Source organism: Hippoglossus stenolepis, chromosome 3 (assembly GCF_022539355.2).
Source record: "Hippoglossus stenolepis isolate QCI-W04-F060 chromosome 3, HSTE1.2, whole genome shotgun sequence".
Lineage (NCBI taxonomy): Eukaryota > Metazoa > Chordata > Actinopteri > Pleuronectiformes > Pleuronectidae > Hippoglossus > Hippoglossus stenolepis.
In genome coordinates, this window is record NC_061485.1 from 12,128,363 (window position 1) to 12,150,473 (window position 22,111).

At 43.8% G+C, this 22,111-nt stretch overlaps 1 protein-coding gene across 2 annotated transcripts in view; it reads right to left on the reverse strand.

The window, feature by feature from the left end:
• Positions 1 to 678: 678 nt before the first annotated feature.
• errfi1a (ERBB receptor feedback inhibitor 1a) overlaps positions 679 to 22,111 on the reverse strand; it is a 38,900-nt gene continuing 17,467 nt past the window's right edge. The window contains exons 2-5 of one of the 2 annotated variants that reach the window (XM_035152398.2): positions 17,374 to 17,546; positions 4,169 to 4,374; positions 3,881 to 3,969; positions 679 to 3,706 (exon numbers count right to left, since the gene is read on the reverse strand). In XM_035152398.2, the coding sequence (XP_035008289.1) occupies positions 2,688 to 3,706; positions 3,881 to 3,969; positions 4,169 to 4,374; positions 17,374 to 17,409 (1,350 nt within the window). In that variant the 5' untranslated portion in view covers positions 17,410 to 17,546 and the 3' untranslated portion in view covers positions 679 to 2,687. Of the gene's footprint in view, positions 3,707 to 3,880; positions 3,970 to 4,168; positions 4,375 to 6,846; positions 6,957 to 17,373; positions 17,547 to 22,111 lie in introns of those variants that run through there. The other variant, XM_035152399.2, reaches the window with a different exon arrangement.

Genomic DNA, 22,111 nt, shown 5'->3' on the forward strand with positions numbered 1-22,111 from the left:
CCTTGTTAATTCATCTGGCACTTGATCTTTCTTGCCTCCAGCTGACTATATTTAAAATGAGCAACCTGTCTTTCTTTGAGTTGCTATAGTCACCACCCATGCTGTCACCTAGCAGCTCGCTGAAGAAGGAAACAAGTAAAAGGGTTTGCAGCCAGGTGGCCTAGATAGTTCCGTCTGCTGCCTCTTGTTTTCATTGGGAGAATAATGCAAAATCAAATGCTATACCCGCACAGCGAACCTACAGAAATGGTCACTGCCTTGCTGCGAGGTTACGGTGGAAGCTGTAAGCGCAGCTGAATTGCTGTGTATTCAGTAATTAATTGGCCTCGGATGTCATGTGTCGTTTGCTGTGGTTTCGGCTCCATGCCTAACCACATGGACTCAAGTCAGGATTAAAATGTTTGCAACATTGTTAAGAGCTTCAAAAACTTGTGGGTGCAAAACTGGCTGCCACAGAGCATCTAATCAGTCATGCAGGAGGAGACTGCAATAACCAGGAAGAGGAAGGCAATATACTGTACACCTGTCAGTCGACCATTGTAAGTCACTCTCCTTTCTCTGGATAGAGGCCAGTCACAATAAGGCACAGCATGAGGGTGTGTGTGGGTGATAAAACAGGCCAGACAGCTGAGTTGACACTTCACTCTTGACAGATTCAAGAAACAGAACGAAGCAGGCTCATAAATAAGTCATTTTATTTTGCTTTCTTTTTTTAAAGACTATATACTTATCGACCATAATAACAAATGGAATAGTTAAATACTGTACACAGCATACTTTACTCTCCCAGTGCATGTCTTCACCACAGCAGAGAAGTTATGTCTCAATAAACTTCATTCAGTTTCATCATTTCTAATAAGACATGTGAATACCTTAAGATTAAATAGTATCAGTGTGTGATGTAAACTTTTTTTTTCCTCAAAAAAACGTTTAAGTCAAAAGCAAGATTGTGTTGGCAAGGGTCTGTGAGCAGGAGGGAGGGAAGAAGTATACTTCAATGACCGTTTGACCTTAGCAGTTATGTTTCCCAATTTGAACACCAAGGGTTACTTCAATACATATGCTACATTTACAATATCATCCTGATGCCTCTTGAATAATCTACAACAATAAAAGTTCATATATTTTCTAGGCTGCCAGCAGCCAAAGTCTCTCAGACCACACCCACTGCAATCATGTAAGGCAGGAATGCATGAGCAGAACAGGAAAGTCTGTGTCAGGTAGGTAAACCCTGCACTGTCTTTGTAATGTGTCTGTATTAACAGGTTAGCCTCACATCTCTGAGATCTGCCTGATCTAAAAACTCTTGGTTTAAGGATATTCGGTTATACTTGACTTTGTAGCTTCGTATTTAAGCTTCATCCCGGGTCACGTATGGAGCCGTTTACCGCATGTTTTGTAGATCACGATGTCATGATTTCGCCTTAGGACACAATTTAAAATGGGGAGTATATGAAGTATAGGATTTAATATCCAAGGGAGGTAGTATTTGAGGCAAATTCATTCCAAGCGATGACTCACAGCTTGACCAAAACAAGAAAAAAAAAGAAAAGAAAAAGCTCCACCAACTGTTTGACGGAATTTCAGTAAGAAGAGCATACATTCATTCATTTATGTTCAACAGGTCGATTTCTGTGCGAGAGAACGGACCTGGCGACTGAAACAAAGCAAACAAATGTGTGCACTTTGAGGAGGGCTGAGCTCAACAAGCAGAGCACAGTAACAAATATGGTTGACAATTCTCTACTTCACCGTAGAAAGTCACTCTTTTACAAATCACCGCAACACTTTTCCGACCGTTGTTCACGTGCACGTATGCACAAACACGTCCACGCACATATAATATACACAAACACACTCATCAACAGACAACTACACCATGTAAGCTGCACTAGACATTCCATTGGAAACATGCATAGCTACCAGTAATGTACCCCTCTCTCAGGACAAAATGTACCATGACAATGTGCCATGTGGGAAACACAAATTTACACAGACATAGTATAGGCCGGAATAAGACTGAATCTTCATCAAGGCAGGAGAAGCCATCAGTGTCGATATATAATAGCAAACAGAATTGATAATTGCGTGCTAACATCCTTCACTTTGTTAGAAAGTAATTGGGCTTGTGTTTAGACTTCATAGATTAAGCGATCTGTGGTGACATTACTGACCTTCTGTCCCCAGTGAGATACGAAAGCAGCATCAAACAGCCTCAACCTTAGACACAAAATACTGAGCACACGAGGGCCAAGGCCCGCTTGTCCCTTTCTGACTGAACCACAACATCAGCAAAAACAGCACATTATTGAATGTCATAAAATAAAATAAAAATCATATCAAAAATAAGCTCTACAGTGTTGAATTTTGCCCACAGCCTAATCAGAGATACGATTTGTATGTAAGGTATCTCGATTGTGACGGCTACTCCAACATTACCAGTAACTGAATACAGTGCGCACATACCCTGTGTGATCAGAATACATAAGGGGTTCATAAAAATAAAAAAAAAAGTAAAAGCAGCAATTTGAGGGTTGTTAGTGTCCAGTTTCACCATTTTGTCAAGTGGTTTTTGCTCATGTACAGTAAAGTCCTCTGCTACTTCCACCAAAACTTCAAATCAGAGTAAATCCTCTGGTGTTGCAGTCGCGAGCTGCAGAGCTGTCCATGTTCCGAAGAAAATGTCTCTACACGAGGTGAGTCTCCTGAGACAGGATGTAGTAATGTGTGTTGCTGACCTTCTCACCGTTTTCCATAACAGGACGTATGCAGGGGGAGCCCTCACTGTTCTGTCTCTGTAAACCTCGAAAGCTCACGTATTTAGGATCTGGTGCAAAGCTTTGGGTAGGAGGCATCACTCCATTAGTGTATGTTGGGAGGCTCTTGGGGCTGGGGGTACGAGAGCTGCCTCTGGAAAAAGGTTCCCTTGGGGGCAACTTAGGTGGTTTGTCTTCGTCACTATAAGCCCCAGATGAGACCTCTGCTGACCAGCGGCGGTAGTCTGCTGTCTTTGTTCGAGGAGGGATAGGGGGTGGCACCTCAGGTTTATCCATACTGTTGGTGTAGCGTTTGTGGCAAGCGAGGCGCAGCGAGGGTTTGTTAAAGGATCCAGCCGGGCCTGAGTGAGAGCGCCGTAGCCTCCTCTGAGCCTTGTCCTGCTGTCTCTGACAGACCACCGGCTGAGGGGTTTCCTGACGCTGCTGCTGCTGCTGCTGCTGCTGCTGCTGCTCATACTGTTCCCGTACTTCCTGTGGAGGATGCATCTGATGGTGCTGTTGGGGCTGTCTCTGGCTTTGTGGTCTTAATGGGCCATCGTAGTAAGAGTAAGCATAGTTTATCTGCCCGCAGTCCCTGAAGCTCCGTCGGCCAAGGACTCCATATCGAAAAGGAAACGATTTGGGACCCTGATCGGACACCAGACACAAGCTGTCGTCCGTACTCGTGAAAAATTCTACCTCATTGTCTATGGCCTGCTCATGGGAGAAGTCTGTTTGTGGAGGGATGGGGGGCAGAGGCTTGGAGCATCTGCCCGGTGTCTGTGGTGGGCTGCTGCACTCGTACACCGAGAGCCTCTGGAATGAGGGGACCACCTGGTCATCGTCGGCAGGACTTGGGGTGGAGGGTTCAGCAGTGCAGGACAGGGAGAGATGGGAGGGCCGGCATTTCTTTGGAGGTAATCTCTGTGTGTTGGGACTGTGTTTATGTCCTGTCAGAGGAAAATAAAAAAGGACGTTGAGGGCGATTGCTTAACAACAATTGTTACTACTACAACTTCAAGCGATCTTGTAAACTTTCTCTCCATTTCTGGAAAAATGTCATGTCATATTTGTATTTATTTCAGAGGACCTTTTAATATAAAGGTGATAGATCATGCACTTACTGTCATAACTTAGAGACGGTGGAGGCAGCCCCTTTTGTTGAGTTGGAGAGCTGTGTTCTGTGTGTGCGCTCTCCATACTGAAGTAGAAGCTGTTAAAGAGGAAAAAAAATGATCTTCTTAGATACTTTTTTCCAGCCTAATAAAGTTTCATTGTAATGTACAAATAATCTCAGACTCAGACCATACAATTTAAGCATGTCATGCAGATTAGAATTAAAGAAAAAAATTTTCCTTTCTGACAATTTCCCCCTAATGGATAACTCCTAGTCCTAACCTCTCAACACTCACTTGTTTGGCTCTGGGCGGTAGCTCCAGGAGGATTTGGATCCAGCCATGCTGTGACAGTAGCTGCCCCGCAGGAAGGGGTTTTCTATGGGAAAAGAGATCTCCTGGGCAGTCAGGCCCACTGTGGACATGCTCCAGGTACACTCGGGTCGCATCAAAGCCAGGAAACACTCAGATCGCCCGGCTGGCTGCCCCTGCCTCTGGTGGAACTGTAACACAGCAAAGACACAACCGAGAATGACTGTTAAAGGAGGTTGGAAGTAAACGCAGATGGACAGACACAGATGATGTGGCAGCATGAAATAACATCCTGTAGTGAAGCCAGGAAGAACCAAAATACTGATATTGCACAAACAAAACAAGGCACAGAAATCCCCCCCCGCTCTGCTGCCCACCATAGTGGCAAATGTTTAGTTATGGCCTTGTCTGTTTTGTATGAGAAGCGAGGACACAAATCTCATATAACAGAGGGAGGACAGAAGATTGGTTTCAAAGGACTTTTAGACACTTGTGTCCGAATGCGCCCTGAGGACAGAACACAGTTGTTTATAATGTTCCGAGTGAGAATTAAAGTACTACTCTTGATCAACAGCGAAAATAAGTCCCCAACAAAGTAAAAAGGTTGCTAGGATCTGTTGCACTTTAAGAGAAAAGTGTCATCGGGTGTAAATGAGGAGAGCACGAAGTGCTTAAATTTTAACTGATGTGATATTTCAATCGAAAGGTGTTGGTGTATATTGAGTAAATAAATTATTTCTATACTCACTTACAAACCTCACTTTCAAGGTGTGAAATCAGCTTTACCAGCTTTCAGATTTGCATTTCTACACACTGTAACGTCGAATCCCAACAGGTTTACGGTTTATTTTAAAACGTGAATGTGCTGTGCTCTGCTGCTGCAATCTAACTTGTCCTGAACAGCAGAGGATGGGACTCTCCTGTTACCACAGATATACCTGATGTTGCAAGAACTCCTCATGTCAAATCACCTGAATGTCTGTGTCACGTCAAGTATGCGTCGGAGTTGAGTAAACAATGTATACAATATTCACAGAGGAGGAAAATCTGCAGCACGGTGACATTTGTGGGTTCAGCAATAGACAGGATACATTTTTTTGGGAATATCCAATTCATGATGTCCCAGGAAAGTCAGAAAATGTAATGTTCAAGTCCACAGTGTAATAATATCATTGGTAACTTTAGGTGTCTTTGTCATACACCTTGTCTGAATTCAGTGTGACACCAGCCGTGCATTGCTGAAGCAAATCTCATGACTTGAGTGGACCAGCAGTCGTCTTAACAGCATTAATCCTGTTTTACAGAATGCAGGGAAACAGGTGCCTCCATAACCCCGGTGCATGGTTATCTCGGCTGGAGACCACAAATGAGGTGTGTGCACACACACGGAGACACGCTGTCTTCCTTATAATGTGGGAGTGATGACTGAGCAGAACACGGCCCCCCTCGCTCCTGGTCCCCTATGAGCCATATTTATGTGCTGCCCTGACAGCTGGCGAGAAACAAAGCTCTAAAACAACAAGAAGGCTTGGGGCATCAGCCCGAGCCAAACTGCCCAACAAGGCACGCCACCCCCCGTCGCCCAGGGCCGTCGATTCGGTTCGGCTGGGGGACGGGAAGCAACATGATCCTCGATAATGAATCCCCAGGGGCCCGTGCTTCCTCTTGCAACAGGTGCAAAGACAGTTCATCCTGGCAGTTAACCATAGGAGCATTTACAGGCAACAGGATTAAACAAATGATGTGAAGTCATGCAGAGCATTGACCCTCTTAAGGGAGGATTGTGTAAGTCACCAATTCTGACCATTTGAACACAGAATGAGCCTCTATTTCTTTTATAATCACTATTATTAGCCTCTGGCCTTTCTGGCTCTTTTGGTGGACTGGCTCCATCTGTGTGTGCAGATGACACATGGCTGCTGGGGAGTGAGGAGGTCTGCTGGGGTGAGCAGTGATGTCAAACACCAGCAGATAGCAGCGTGGTAGTGGAATCACACACAGGCCTTGAGAGCAGCAGTTCACACCCCGCTCATGTCACCCCTGCAGCGGTTTCCGAGCAACCATACCCGCTCTACCTGTGCGGCAAGCGAAAAGCGCGCACACCCCCTCACTTTACCGGATTGAGATAATGTAATGGTTAAAAAGCCCTCCAGCAGGCAGGTGACTCACACCACAACACATAAGTCAGCTATCTGGCAAGGCCACCTGATGATGATACACAATGAATGAGCATTTCCTTTTACATTAGGCGGAAAGGACACGCTGAGATATAACCCAAACAGAAAATGACTCCAGTTTATAATTTGCGAACGCCTAAAAGAAATATAAAAAAATATATCCCCAGTTTTTGTTTATTTATTTAAAGGCGGTCTAAATCTGCTCCTTCTTCTTTATTCTCTAACATATTTTTTTCAAATCCTAAAAATCTCAAACTCAAAAGGCAAATTCATCATCCATGCTTCTGGCTCTGTGCGTAAAAAAAATGAAACAGCAAGATCTTAAACGTGGAAATAATATATATATATTTTTTAAAAGGAGCCTGAAGTTGCATCAATGTGTGGAGCTGGCACCAACATACAAAACAACAGGCAGGATCCACACACACAGCAGCAGCAGCAGCAGCAGCCTCCACCAGGACATTTCAGATCACTGTGTGGACTCACCTAAATAACTTTCCAGCTTCCCTCCGCCGGCTGAGCCCCTACACTCCTCCGTGGTAAATACAGATCCTCGCTCCTGCCTTCCTCTGTCTGTGGAGACGGGTTGGAGGGGGAGAATTCACTGGGAGTCTCTAATCTTCCGACTCCTATTGCATCAGGATCGGGGCGCCAGCGGATTGTTGACGCTCCGGCTGCACTGTGACACTTTTTCAGACAAGTCGAGCATTGTAGTGAACGGAGCCTTTTAAAGCCTCCGCTCGCTGGAGACGCGCTGGAGACACGCTGTGGCTCCGCCTTTGCGCACTTGCCCTTAAAGGCGCAGGCTGCATTTGGCGCCAGTGTCTCTTTAACCGCTCACGCTGGAGTTCAGATGGACGGGCACAGAGTCACTCGTGTAATTGACGTGAACATATTATTGGTCATGCGTAAAATGCCACAAACGCTACTACTTTAAAGCGAATGTGTAGTTCTGTGAAATAGTAAAATTATCTGTATTTGTGTAGCGCTTTTCCAGTTTTGATTACTACTCAAAACACTTGACAGCACAGTTTTGCCATTCACCCATTCACTCACACCGTGCGTCTACGTGAAGCACTTTCTATATCATACATAACTCATAACTCACAGCCATCAAGGGCAATTTAGGGTTCAGTATTTTGCCCGAGGACTATTTGGCAAGCAAAACCTCTGGTTAGTGGACGACCCACTCTTTCTCCTGAGCCACAGCCACCCCAACTGCATGTGGAGTGAAGCTGGCATTTTTAATTAGTCATTAAAACAAATTAAAGCAAAAATAATGAGTATAGTGACAGTTTGAACTTATTGAGTTATATTTACATTATGGTCAACCAATCAGACCTCTGCCCTTTCCCTCAGCTAGAATGACGAAAAAGTACAAAAACGATTTTTAAAAGGGTTGGCAATCTGTATTTATGTTATGTTATTTTTATGAAAGTTGTAAGTAATATAGGATTTTTCTTCTTCCGGTTGCTTGTTCACTAATGGAATGCCTACAGGTGTATAAGTGTATTGTTTTGTTGAGCAAAATTGCTTTTGAATTACACGGAAATGAACGAAATAAACTACACATATACACGCAGGGCTAATTTAAGCATGAGTCGACTTGATGTGTTCAAAGTCTGCAGAGCTTCATTTATCACCGGCTTTAACCCCGCAGTCAGAGGAAGTGTGAACACAAGGATACACGCTCAGCTGACAAACTGTTCCAGTGGGATCAGCAGAGCAGACACATAAACAGTAGCTGCTCTGTGATTTAATTAAAGTACATTGCAAGGAGGCTGTTAAATTCTAGGCACGCTCCGGGATCATTCTCGAAAAAGAACAGGTTGATGTTTTACAGCTGCTCCTTGAAGGAGAAAGCAACATCCTGCAAAGTTTAGCCTTTCAAATATAACCAGTGTTATATTTTAAATGTGTGGCTTTGTAAATAACAAGCATGCACGCTGCAGTCAGAAGTGAACTGCATAAGGCGAGATGTGCAGGGAGACAGAGGCGGTAATGGGGATGGCTCCAGGGGAGATAAGGCAGACAGCAGGCAAAGACTCACGGCCAGAAAGTCTCTTATCTGCACAGCATTCTGCCTTCAACTGAATGGAGCCCAGATTGCTCAGCTTTCTTCTTATCAGATCACTCTGGGCCTTTTTTCTTTTTGCTGGACATGATGTTTACCTGACACAATGTAAAACATCAAGGTTTGAGACATCAAGGTTTGTTTCCCCGCAGATTAAAATAAGAAAGATCTGGGACGTGCAATCCCTCACTCCCTCCATTTCCAGTCACTTAGCCAACTTAGACCCTAACTGGTGTTGCATTAACTATGTCTACTGAGCTGAACAAACCCAGCACTGACATGCACACTAACCAAACACCCCAATACAATAACTACAAACAACTCGTATGTTGAATCAATGGTGGCAGAGAGCGGAGCAGAGTGTGGAGTGAGGAGAGAGAACAGAGCGCTGTTGTGCCAGAGTTCGTAAATCCTTTACAGCTTGAACACAGGGGCCCCCCAAACCCAAAGGGCTTATCATTACATATTTGGCCCCTGCATGGACCGGGCTCTCGCTAATCCCACTTTATAATTTCACAGGCACATTTTTGGGATTCCGCCTGACCATGTGAGCAGCAGAGCAATGGGTGGATATTTTCCCCAGTGAAATTTACAGTAGTCATCACAAACATTATTTTCAACTGACAAGCTCAAGTTTCAGGTCACGACTGGTGCAGGACACACTCATCTATAATCTCTGCAGGTGTTGCACAGCATTGTTGTCGGTTTCGTTTGTCTCTCATTGATTCTTATTGTTTTTGTAACATGCAAACTTGTGTTGTGTTGCTTTGTGTGTTTGTTATATTGTATTCTGCTTTTATTGTTGAGAATTGTGATTATTTTATCCTAATTTTGGGTCACCACCTCAAAGGGATAGTTCACCCCAAAATTTGAATTCACTCATTATCTACTCCCCATGGGGATGGAGGGGTGAAGTGTTTGAGTCCACGAAACACTTTTGGGAGTTTCAGGGGTAAACAGTGTTGCAGGCAAATCCAATACAATTGAAGTAAATGGCAACCACTTCTTCAAACGTAAAAACAAAAGACTCAAAACAGCGTTATTTACACCATGTTTATTGCCTAAATGTCCTCTGTCCTCTTCCTAGTTACTGCAGCAGTAACTGCAACTATCACGAGTTCTTGCATGTAATTGTATTGGATTTGGGTGCAGCGCTGTTTACAACCTGAAACTCCAAAAGTGTTTTATGACCTCAAACACTTCACTGGAAATCGTTTTTTTAAGTTTAAACAAACAAATAAACCAGCAAACAAGCACGAGGCAAAACATGACCTCCTGAGCAGAAGAAACAACAAAGCAAACATTTAAAAAGGGGAAAAAAATGTATAAATCCAGTTCAATATTAAATGTGTTTGTGCATATTCCTGCTCACACTCACATTCAGGAGCATAAACGGGCTTCATGTCCAAACCGTCTCTCCTCCTACTTCAGCCCCCCTCCCCTCGCTGCCTGTGAGCTGCATTGTGATGTCATCACTCACAGGAAGCGCCTTATAAAGTTCGTCAGGAGGGAAGAAAAAAAAGGTCAGGGAGGGAGATAAGCACCCTCAGCCAGAGGCAGCTCTGATGAGAGTTTGAGATGGCAGATGAAAGAAAGAGGATATCCTTTCCTGGAAAAATTACTTACTACTTGCTAGATTTCTTTTCTTTGGTTTCATGACTCACATTGACATTTCTCCACCACATCCAGCCACACCTCCCTAACCTAAAAAGTGACACCTTTCGCTCCTTCTCCTTTTCCGCCGAGCCATGAGCTGAAAGGAATTTCCCTCTGCGGCTCACGCTCACTCACAGCACAATGGTAGAGTTATGATGTGACGCCACAGTCTCTCAGCTGATTACTATGACTCCCTCACCAACAGGAAGGGTGGAGTTAAGTCGGAAACAAGGTTTAAAAAACAAAACAAAAAAGCACTGTATCATCAGTGTAAATGATTTATTCACTGTGGAGGTCACAGCATTGATTGCCCCTGCCTGCCCAGGTAATTAAATTACAAGTATATGCGTCCTGCATCCAAAGTTCACCACTGATATAAACAGAGCAGCGAAAGGTTCAGTGTTGTGAGGTGACGTCAAGCCTGTTGGCCTTTGGAAGACTGCAGTGGATGGTGTTACACTTTGTATTTGCTCTGTTTACATTTGTTATATTCAACAAACAACTGGTTTAAAGTAAGGTTTGCTAGTTTTAAGAAAATAAATGGTGGTCATGTGTTTTGTGACCAGAAAATTCTTGACACCTTGTTTTATAAAGGTACATTTTGGGGGTGGGGGGGGTGTTAGGGTTATGTGTTGGATTATCTCATGGCCGTGCACAGTGATTTCATGAAGTCACTGTTTGTTGGTTTATTTGTATGTTTGGTTATTTGTTTGTCAGTAAGACTACACAAAAACAGCTGAGAGGATTTCAACAGAACTTGGTAGAAGGATGGGTCAGGAAAGAAACCATTAATCATTGGTGTGGATCCGGATCAGGGGCCTCAGTGTCATTCTAGTTTTTACATGTTTCTGCACAGATTAATCAAATACTGAGTGATAGATTTGCAGAGATGACAATGGTGGAGAACTCTTTTCTTGTTCTGTTGTTTATTCTGTACTGATTCTCTTCCTTTTTATGTGGGTTGTGGCAGAAATTATGCGTGTGAAGTTAGAACAATTTACACAGTTGAGGATTTCAGAATATATAGGTCCTGATAATTGGGGTAAATCGATTTGGATTTACATGCTTAATGTTGTAAGAATGAAGATTGCAAAACATTGCCACACTTTATGTGTTTGTGTCCTTCCCTCACAGTCCACACTGAACTCCAGTGCTGCGTCCAGGCCGTGCAGCTGTGAGCACCACAGCCAAAGCTTGGGCTGACACATCGCGGCGTATTACTGCTGGATCGTGGTTTCGTCTGGCAGACACACACACTTGGCTACTGCCGTGGAAACACAACACAAATCCCCAGGCAACGGGCTGTCATCTCTCACTACAATGTAAATATGACCAAATTAAAGCGCTTCTACTTGTTAACCATACCAAACTCCTGAGAGTCCCCCCTGGCTGCCTCAGTTATTAATCACATCCTGTGCTCGTTCAAAGACTTCTGGGAAATGGAGGTATTTGTCGGGCAAATTGCCTCACACGCAGGTATTTTCTGTTTTGGAGCGCGTTATAATCAAAAGCAGCAACAGCGAGTCATCGTTGCATCACTCCTCAACATTGTTATTTCGAGTGGTTCAAGTGCAGCCACAGCCTGCTGTTAGTAATGGGTGGAGCGAGCCAGTCCGCCTCCTTGATGATGACAGGGTGTGTTTACTCTCTGTGACCTGAGGATCACTGCAGACACAGACCGGGGGAGTTATTGGTACGTTAATCCAATGACTGAGTCTGAATCAAAGTCACGTTAGTAATCATCACCACAGTTTACATAGTGTTACGTTGTGAAACAGTAAAAAAAGAATGGGAACATTCTGTAGATTACATTCACAGTCGCACATAAACACCCACACAAACACTCATTTGTGTCTGATGTTAGGGGGAGAAGCTGTGAAAACGACAGCTGTGGTGTGATGGAGAACGTCACGCTGGTTCGACTCTCTCCAGCCGCTGGTTCAGAGCCAACTCTGCTCATAGGCTGCACTGCTGGAGCTCTATACGGGATTGACTGACACAGATGGAAACACGCTCCTAATATGCCTTGTTTCCGGGCCTCGTAACTTTTATCTAGTGCAGGGGAACATCAGTTATCTTCCTGCCTACATTTAGATTTTTTTTGTTTTGGCTGCGTTATTGAAACATAAAATGTCTCGAGAAGGAACACATAATGAATTTCCCGCAATGTAATGCCTGTATTGTATTTCAAACAGCCAAAACAGGAGTCTCTGGCGTTTGGCCGATGAGTATCCCAGGTTTCCGGTGTTCCTGATGTCAGTCTGCGAGGGAGAGGGTTAAGGCTTCGCTTAATGTAGCAATCTATTCATCTTAAGTAACAAGTGATTGCTGTGGGAGTTTGTCTTTCCCCTGATTTCCTGGTCCAGCCTCCATCTGGAGGGATATTAGAAACACAGGACGCAGTGGGACCCCAGGCCCCCAGCTTCTCTGATAAAGATTTCAGATGTTCTCCACCAAGGAGATCTGCAGGAATGCCATCAAAGGGGGCACTCAGATATAAATCAGTAGCCACCGGGTTAAGAAAGCATTGCTCTCTAGGCAGACGAGGAGGACAGGAAAACACATGTGCAATGAAGGTTGCAGTCCACAGATGAGCTGAAGTCAGTGAGCTGAACAAGTTCTGTTTTCCTATTTGTGGGTGTGAGAGCATGTGAACGTGTGCATGTGGCAGAGCTCGATGACATGGACTGAGTCATTCAGGGCAGAGTATGTGCTTTGTCAGAGCACCTTTTGTTCCATTCACACATGGATTTAGGGCCCCTGATGAAGTCACCCAGACTACCTGATCTGGTGCTGAGCCGCAGCCGCATTAATTCCTAACAACAGAGAGGCTCTGGACCATTTCTCACACAGGCTTCTTAATGAGCGAGCTTATGGGCTCAGGAGAATGTAGATGAGGTCCGGCTCCCATTTTTCCATCCCTGACAAGCAGGTGGGCTGTGCAGACGCATACATTTGGTGCAAAATGTGGCGCTCCGGGGAGGGAATTGTGCGTGGGTGGACATGCAGAGTTGAGTCGTGTCACAAACTCAATAGCAATTGGGTAAAGACTATAACAGCCTTGAGGGTACATGGTGAAAACTAAGCCAGATGAATAACTAAACATTTCCATCACACCATTTGTTTCTTTTCTCAAGAGTTAATGCAACGGAGAATTCTGAAGAGGCAATGAATACAGCTTCATCAGAGGGTTTATTTACAGACACCTTGAGTCTTTAGTTCATATAAATACATTTGTTCTCATAAACTTACTGTTTACTGTCATAAAGTACAAGCAAAAACCTACTTTAATTCAGTGATTAAAAAAATGTATATGTTATGCCCACAAAAAATATGTAGAAGAAAGCAAATGCCACACTCTTAAGGCTATGCTAAAATAATTGTGTGCAATGATTAATGATAATCATAGATATCTGTTATCAGTTATCACATAGGTGGGTTGTACAATTTCTCAGTGAATAAAAACTAAAAAACTGAACGTATGTCACCATTGTAAATCAAAATGTGCAATTTTGATCATGTTTGGATGCTAGTATAAAAATGTTAAGCGAGATAAATGAGGACAAATTCTTCTGTTCAGGGCAGGAGGGCTCAGACAAAGAGTATGGACATGATGTGAAATTATTTTTGCGTAATCCTAACAAACATACGTATAGATGAAAACATAACCTCCTTGGCAGATGTAATAAGGGAAGATTGTTTTGAATAATGGTGTCAGTCCCTCAAGTACAGTTCAAAGGCTCTTGTGATGGCTCAACCACACACTTACACGCTTTGTTGGTTATTCTTTTGATGTGTTGCCCCTCTACATGTTTATATCTTATATCTTCATATTTGATCATATTTGTTTCTATTTTCTCCTTAAAAAGTATTTTTTCCCACTCTATAGTCCCAAGATGAAGACAAACAGGAAGTAAAGTAGACGTTTCACTGGAGCCACCTTTAAATGGTTTATAAATTTAACTCAGAGTGGAAAAGAACATTCAATGTCACGTCTAACTAAGGGCTGTAATTATCCTGGAGCAGCAGATTATTCTCAGCTCTGCAGACAAATAATGGGTTGTAGCCGCTCTTCACCCTATTTTTAAATTGTGTTACAAGTGAAGGCACAGTCTAATTCTGATTTAGCATGTAAAACATAGGTCAAGCTTGCGTTCATTAATCTAACAATAGGTTCTTGTATGGCTTCAGTTTAAAGAAGTGATGAAATGTAGAATTAATGTTTGTTAGGTCTTGTAAAATAAATTAAAAAATCGGAGTTTATCTTAGTCGTCTTTCCACCTTCTGGTAAACCCTGCAGACGCTGTCCTCGGCGCTCTGCTGTGGTCCCCGGCAGGAAGTAAATCAGCCGGTGACCCACCCCAGACCAAACACTGGAAGTGCCTCTGGAGCCTGAAGGAGTGTGGGAGGTGTGCGCCGCACTCACGGGGCACAGTATAGCTTGTTACTTCCTCAACAAGTAAAAAAACAGACTTTGCTGTACAAACAGACGTGCACATAAACTCATATTGACTCATGAAAAACGTGTGCACACGCTGACGCCAGCACATACTCGAGTTTACAGTTAGGCAAGGCAGATGTGCACAGGCTCCAGTCAAACATTACAATTTTTTGTCCACTTCAAACAACACTGTGAGAGTAATAGTCTATACTTAACACTGGCTACCCGCAAATCTTCCTCTAAAACTGTGTTTACTGTACAGTCCCCCCAACATAATTACTCATATCCACCGCACAGGAAGAGAATATCAATTTAAACTTTTCCAGTAGATAACGCAATCACATACGTGTTCCTCTGACCTCAGACTGCCTTTGTTGAAGGACTTGCTTTAAATAGGGCCGCACATTGAAGTGGGTAAGACTCACCATGACACTCTGCTTGTGTTAAAGAGCTGTGTATGTTATCTGCCGTGACCTGAACCAGGCCCTGGATGTGTCTGACTGCAGAGGACATTTTCAAAGGAATTAAGATATGAATAATTTCTGCACTTTCACAAAAGGAACATGATTTTTAGCAATAGCTTCATGTCAGAACTCAGGGTAAGTAGCTGCAAACATCATTATGCTTTCAAGGGAGATGAAACATATTAGACATCAGACGATGGCCCTGAAGCATGTCTCTCCCCGACTCACTCTGGGCCTGATAATTAGCCCTCCTTAATTAAAATGCTGACATAATACCCTGGAATAACTCAGAATACACTTGAGCACCAAGCTTCAGATTAAAGCATATTCCCTATGAGCGTGTGTGCCCGTGACATCTCTGTCCTTCATTTGTGGGCGACAGTTTCCAGCCATCCATTTACCAATCACATGGGAGTGTTCCATGGTTCACCCACTCTGGTGTGAAATATCTGTAACATTGGGGCAAGATTCAGCTCCACGATTTTTGCCTCCTCTGCAACAGAACAATGACACAGACTACAACACAGCTGCAGGACTTGTATTACAAAACTGCCACATGTCAATTAATGGCTAGTGTCCAGTTTTATTTTGTTTTATTTGATGTTAATGTTGGGTCATCATCTAAATGATCTGTACTCTTTCTGCTTTGTGGTACGCTGCACTGTTTTGTTGCACAAAAAATAATTAGAATCACAAAAAAAAGGATGAGCTTGGCTGTTTCTGATTCCCAGTGATAGTCTAGTCCCTTCTGCTCCTTAGCTCATTATCTAATTCTCTCCATTTCTGGATGAGGAGGAAGGAGGAAGAGCAGCAGCAATGTTGAGATTAACACACACACACACACACACACACACACACACACACACACACACACACACACACACACACACACACACACAGCTTCATTTCCCCATAGATTGAGCCTCTCAGGCCACCATTGTGCTATTAATGAGAGAAAAGGACACTCGGATCTCCAAATGTTTGCTCAGATTAGAGTTCAAACCGAAAGTAATCATCTTAAAATGCTGTAGAAGGCAAAAGGAGAACAAGATGGAAGACAGTTTAAGCGAAAAGTATAGCTTACATAAAGAGCGTTAAGTTTATATAAAGAGATATTTGGCACATGAACGTAAAGAAGTGTCATAGAAAATTGTTGTTTATATAAAACAATGCCGCTGCACATTGAGTGTGTGCTTTGATCTTATCCTGCAATCCTTTTATGATGTGTTCCCACTAGAATGTGTCTTAATCAAGCCAATTAAAATGCTGAAAGTAGCTCCTCTGAAAATCTCTCTGGAACGCTGCACACACCAAACAAATCCATAAATCCAACAGTCAGCAGTCAAAGTCAGTGTCTGTCTTCTGTGTGCTGAGAAATTCAAGATATAAAGATGGTTTTACATGCAAGTCTAGTGAAATACATGCTACGATATTTGCAGCTCTGTTAATTGTGTAATACTGTGTTTCTAATGAGTAGGGGGGGCAGGGAGTCTCTAACACACTCTCCCAAACTCTGCCCAGCACTAACTAGTGATGCATACCAAACTCAGCCCAGATAAGATTGTAAGTCATTGAAAGGGGTCCAGCACACCCAGCTCTTCCCTCCCCTGTTCCAGCAGCTCCTTTCAGGGATATCTCTTCTTGGCCCTGTCCCAGGACAGGAAGCACCCGGCCAAGAGAGACAACAACAGCTCTGCTTCCTCTGGCCTTTCAACCATCCTGGGAAATAGAGAGTAGATAAAGCTTCTTCCAAGCTGAAATGTGTTGAGTTCGTTTTCATGAGCTTTCACGTACAGTAATGTCCAAATGCACAAGTGCAAGTGAGGCAAAAGACATCAGCACAGGATGAAGAGCAGAACTCAGGACGCCGGCGGCACTTCGTGGGAGTATGTCAGCATGTTGTTGGCACTCTATGTGAGAAGAAGCAGACATGACACTGGATGCGTTCTGCTAGTCCCTGGTTGCCTCTTACTGAGACGAACAGCAGACACATGGCGGAGGAATGAGTTTTGTAATGGGAAAGACTCGGACTGGACGTCCTGCCCACAGCGAACACCTTACTTGTACACCACTCCTTACTTTCTACCGGCCTGTTGTGTTTGCATAGGCGCATGTTCATGTGACGTAATGCAGGTCTCTCATATGACATGGCTGTATAGCTGGCAAACAGAACCGTGTCATGCTGTTCCAACGCCGGTGTAGTATTCAGTCAAATCACGGTGGAGAAGTCAAGAGGAATTTCTCAGGCTGAACCTACATTCACTGTATTGACTCGATGATTCGCACAGAAACAGGGAGTTAGAGCAGAATAGTGTGTGAGGGAGTTTGTGGAAGATGGGTCAGGGAGTAGTCACAGGAGGGAAGACACCCACACTCACCACCAAGCCTTGACTCATGCAGTGTGCTTGGCACATGGCTGCGGCACGGGATGATTAAACGGGGTCTCCTTTCCAGGATGTGGTGCCTGGCGCCGAGCCGGAGCGGCAGAGCAGAGAGGAGCGTCACCGGCAACAGCTTTCACGACCGGAGCCACAGACGGTTGCATACGACCCTGCAAAGAGAAGACTCATAGTCATGCATAACACATGTCATGAGGGTCACTCCTACAACAGTGAGGATTTGTAGCATGCCTCAGCAATGAATAACTGCAGGACTTTGTCATTCTCTTCATATAATCATTTCCCTTCCCACATCTTCAATGTAAAAAAAAAGAAGATGAGTTATTCCAATTACAGAGACATTTAGGAATGACGAATGATGTGTTCTCTTCTTTGGACAGTAGTTATACTCACTCTTTATGACCCACCATTTGTCACATTGTGTGCTTGTTATTCCCTTATCCACTGTATCCATGTTGCATAACATTCATTTCTGTGCGATGGTCAAAATAAAAAGAGACAAACTTTCTTCCTGAAAGAGATGTTACTTTCCTTCACATGCCAAAGTGAGACATCTGAGAGACCAGTGAGCTGTGATCGTCATTCATCCTGAGAATATTTACAGTTCTTGTTCGAGACAGCTAACAGCAGGAGCGGTTGCGATTATGTGTAACACCTGATGTTTTTGTTTGTTTTAGCAGCGGGCCTTTCTTTCCTGTTTTCATCTGGCTGGTCACTCGGTGTACACTCTGTTTCTCTTCAGCTTGTGTAGCCAAGCTGATAAAAACCCTCCCTCCTATGGACATTGAGATAAGCCAGTGATTACGACAGGTGCAACAGCTGGTGTGCACTCTAACCTGTGCACAACACACATGTGGTGTGTATAAATCTATTCTTACCAGCTCTCTCGCGGGTGTTTTACTGATTGGATGTGTCGATACCTTCTCCTTCGCCTACAGAGGCCACACTGTGACACAATCTAAAATCTTTCCTCGAGTGTGTGCTGTGTTTGACACAGTTTCTCAACAGCCCGGGGGCCAAGTTGTGTTTGTCACCAGTATTTTGAACTAGAATGGGACTCAGTAGAGCGCATACCTCCCCCAAGGCCCAACGGTCCCCATAAATTCAAACATGCTGGATGGAACCACATTTAAATCTGCCTGATTCAAATTTTACTTTATGTCCGCACCAGATTTCACACACTTGTAGATATCAGTCCTCGAAACAGGCCTGATTTTTTTCCGTCAAGATTCATGAATAATTCCCTGGGGAATAGTTGGAAATGTTAAAGAAAGTGATCATGGATCCGCCCTTTTGTCTGGATCCACACCAACATTTAATGAGTTCTTCCTGGTCACCAAGAGCTTTCGTGGAATCCCATTCAGTAGTTTTTGCATAATCCAGCTAACAAACCAACCACCTGTGCCGGATCTTTTTATCAAGATTCATGAATTATTCTCTGGGAAATCTAGTACAAGTCAGCGAGACCAGATGCAGCAAACCAATGACAGATTGACCACCATCCAACAGTGGAGCTTTAGATGTTTAATATATTTTTGAATTTAAACACCCGGGCAAAACATTTCAGTCTGGACTTTTCATCCCAAAGTTATTATGACCCTTCACTGTTCCGTTGCACAATGTTACCAAAAAAGCCTGGGAAAAGATAAACATTTGGGAGTCTGCTCATCCCGGCGTCAAGTCAGCTCCTCAATGGAAAGACTTTAGTGAGCCTCGCATCCAATCGCAATCCAGCTTGCTGGAATAATGTTGTATTGAACCCGCATGTTTACAGAGCTTCCCATTGTGGTGAACATGGATTTTAAAAAGTCTGACAGTTTTTAAACTCCCACCACCCACTCTGTCTCGTAAAGGCAGGACGTGGTTGAAAATACAGCTTGAACCATGGGTGCAGGCCTCCTTCTGCTCCCGCTAACTGCATTTTGTGTGGCTGGCTGATTTGAGTCTAGTGTTTCATACACATACAAAACCCACACATTGTTTGTTTTACTTGTTGCCCTGGTGATAGTGGCATCTCTCAATAGTTGACCTGAATAGATGCAGAATGGAGGGAGTGCAGGGCACAGCTTACATAGGTTTGCTTCTGTTAACTTAAGAGAATAGGAACGGATCAGACATCTGTCCCGGTAAATAAACTATTCTGGGTTTGTTTACATTGTCTTCTTTGTTAGGGTTTAGTGTCGGCAGCACAGATATACACTTACAGTGCTGCTGACCACAAAGCTTTGTCTTAAATAAGACCTTTCCAGCAGTTAGGGTCAAAATTAGATAGTCTCACTCTCAGTGCTGAGTGTTTGATTGGTAACTCGACCCTGTGTGAAGGGAGGCTCAAGTGTCTGTATGTGGCAGGGGAGTCTGTTTCTGGAGTGACAGTGATGGAGAGTGACCAAAACAGATCATCTTGGGCCAGATGAGGAGGGGGCGGGGGCCAAAGTGCTGTTTGTTTCGGGATCAACAGGCTGCTCCTTTTCCTGCTCCGTTAGCTATTTGATAGGCAGAGGGATATATTACCGCTGTCTGATTGCTTTACAACCCATTGGCACCAGGCCGTCTGCCTCAGGTAGGATCTGCACCTGTGTGCACAGCTGATAGCACAGAAACACAAACCACATACAGCTCTGAAGTGTTTCCTTGGTCACAGGAGCTACGAGCAATTATAGTGTGGAGAATAAATTAACCTATACAACAGCGGCACACCTCTGAAACAACATGGCCTCTGTTCTTATAATATTAATATTCTTAATCAATATTATAGTACAGAGATTAATATTCATTCCTCAAAATATGTTGCAAGGAGTTCTAGCAAGGAATCTCCTGGGCCGGCCAAAGAAATGTACAAAAAATAAAGAAGGAAATTCCCCCAAAGTGTTTTAGTTGCACTATTAAGAAATCACTTGGTTTCAAAGAACGACTTTTGCAGAGGGCTCAAGTGTTTGTCTGATAATCGTGGGGCAACACCGAAGGTTTGTCATCTGTGACTGGTTGGACCTGATCTGTCACATGTATCTCTGTCCTCTCACTGAGCAAAGAGGGTGGGGTTTACCCCTGGCCTGTCTGTGCTGAAGAGTTTTAAAAAATTGAGAGATTTACAGTGAACGTCTCCATGTCCATATAGTTAAGCACTTTCTTGCATATTCTCATTTTCCGGCAAGAAAGCAGTTGAAAATAAAATATATTTTCTGATAAAACTAATTAGGATTAGAAGTTGAACTGGCAGGTTCTATAAATAGTAAAAACATGTTGGTAAAACTACAATGTGCCCACATACTTTTTATATCTACAGATTTCTGAGAAAGCCTGACTGTGAGTGAGAGGCACTGACAATACACTTGTCGGTATGTAGTTTATAAAAAGTGTCACATTTATGTCCAGCAGCTGTGGTACACTTAATCTTCACCTTCTTTGATGCATGACTTGAATCCCCACTGCATACACTCACTGGAGGAAAAATAAAACAGGTCAGCATATTGTGCAATCATTCATCACTGGGATCATTGTGTGTGTGTCTCAGATCACGTAAGTAAATGTGTGCAGGGGAATATGCAAAAACTGCATTTTGCAATCTGAGCGTGCACACAAGTGGATCATGATTCCATGTCCGTGTACATGCAAGGTTTTATTTCTCTGGTTGGACTATTTTAACACTGGTTTGAAAGAGACAGATTTTGCAGACTGAAGTACAACTGGATGAGTCAAGCTTGGGCTCGCTCTGTGCTGTGCATGTATTTGAAGTAAAAGAAAAAAAAAACTTTGAAACGTCAAACAGGAAAGTCAGGATTCATGAAAGCAGAAAAATGTGTGGCTGCAAGGTTAACTCGGTGTTGTACAGGAGAAAACGTACGTACTGATCTGAAACTGAGCGACCCCCTTTCATCTTTGCCCACGTCCTAACCTCTGGACATGAGTACATGTGTTTCCATCACCTGTGGGTCTGTGCATATACATGTGCACTGCAGACTCTGTGTGTGTGTGTTATATGACCACGGTTTACAAACACAGTCTGTCTCCCGTTACCGGACACCAGAGCTATTCTGGCCTCCTCTTCCGATGCACACCATCCTAGTGTCCGGTCTCCATGTGGAAGTCAGCAAGCCAAGGTCACCGGGTCAAATTCCTCCAGCTCTTTGGCATTCTGCCCCAGGGTTCAAGTAGTGTGGAAGCGTGTGTGTCTGTGAGTGTGTGGGTTTGTGTGTGCGTGTGTGGGCATGTGTGTGTGTGTTTTTGTGGCGTGTGTGCATGAGCTGTTTGTCTTCCATGCCACATACTGCATTCTGTTTGAGGAAAGGCATTGCAAGAGAGTTCTGTGCTGGTGAAAGATAGAGGCGCACACACACACACACACACACACACACACACACACACACACACACACACACACACACACACACACACACACACACACACACACACACACACACACACACACACACACACACACACACACACACACACAGGGGTTGCATTTGAAATAGAGCTTTAAAAGGACATGTTATACAGGAGTGTGATTAATGTGGCTGTCTCCACACATACTTGCAGCAGTCCTGGTTGGCTGGAAGGTGAGTGCTATGAGAAACTGCTGTTTGCTCGAGGGTAGACACTGATCCTTAAGGATCAATCGCGGAAAGACATATTTTAAGTCTATCTGGTTGACTTAAACTCTGTGTACTTGACACTTGAGCACACGAGCGGATGTGAAGAGAGTCGGAACAGCACTGCA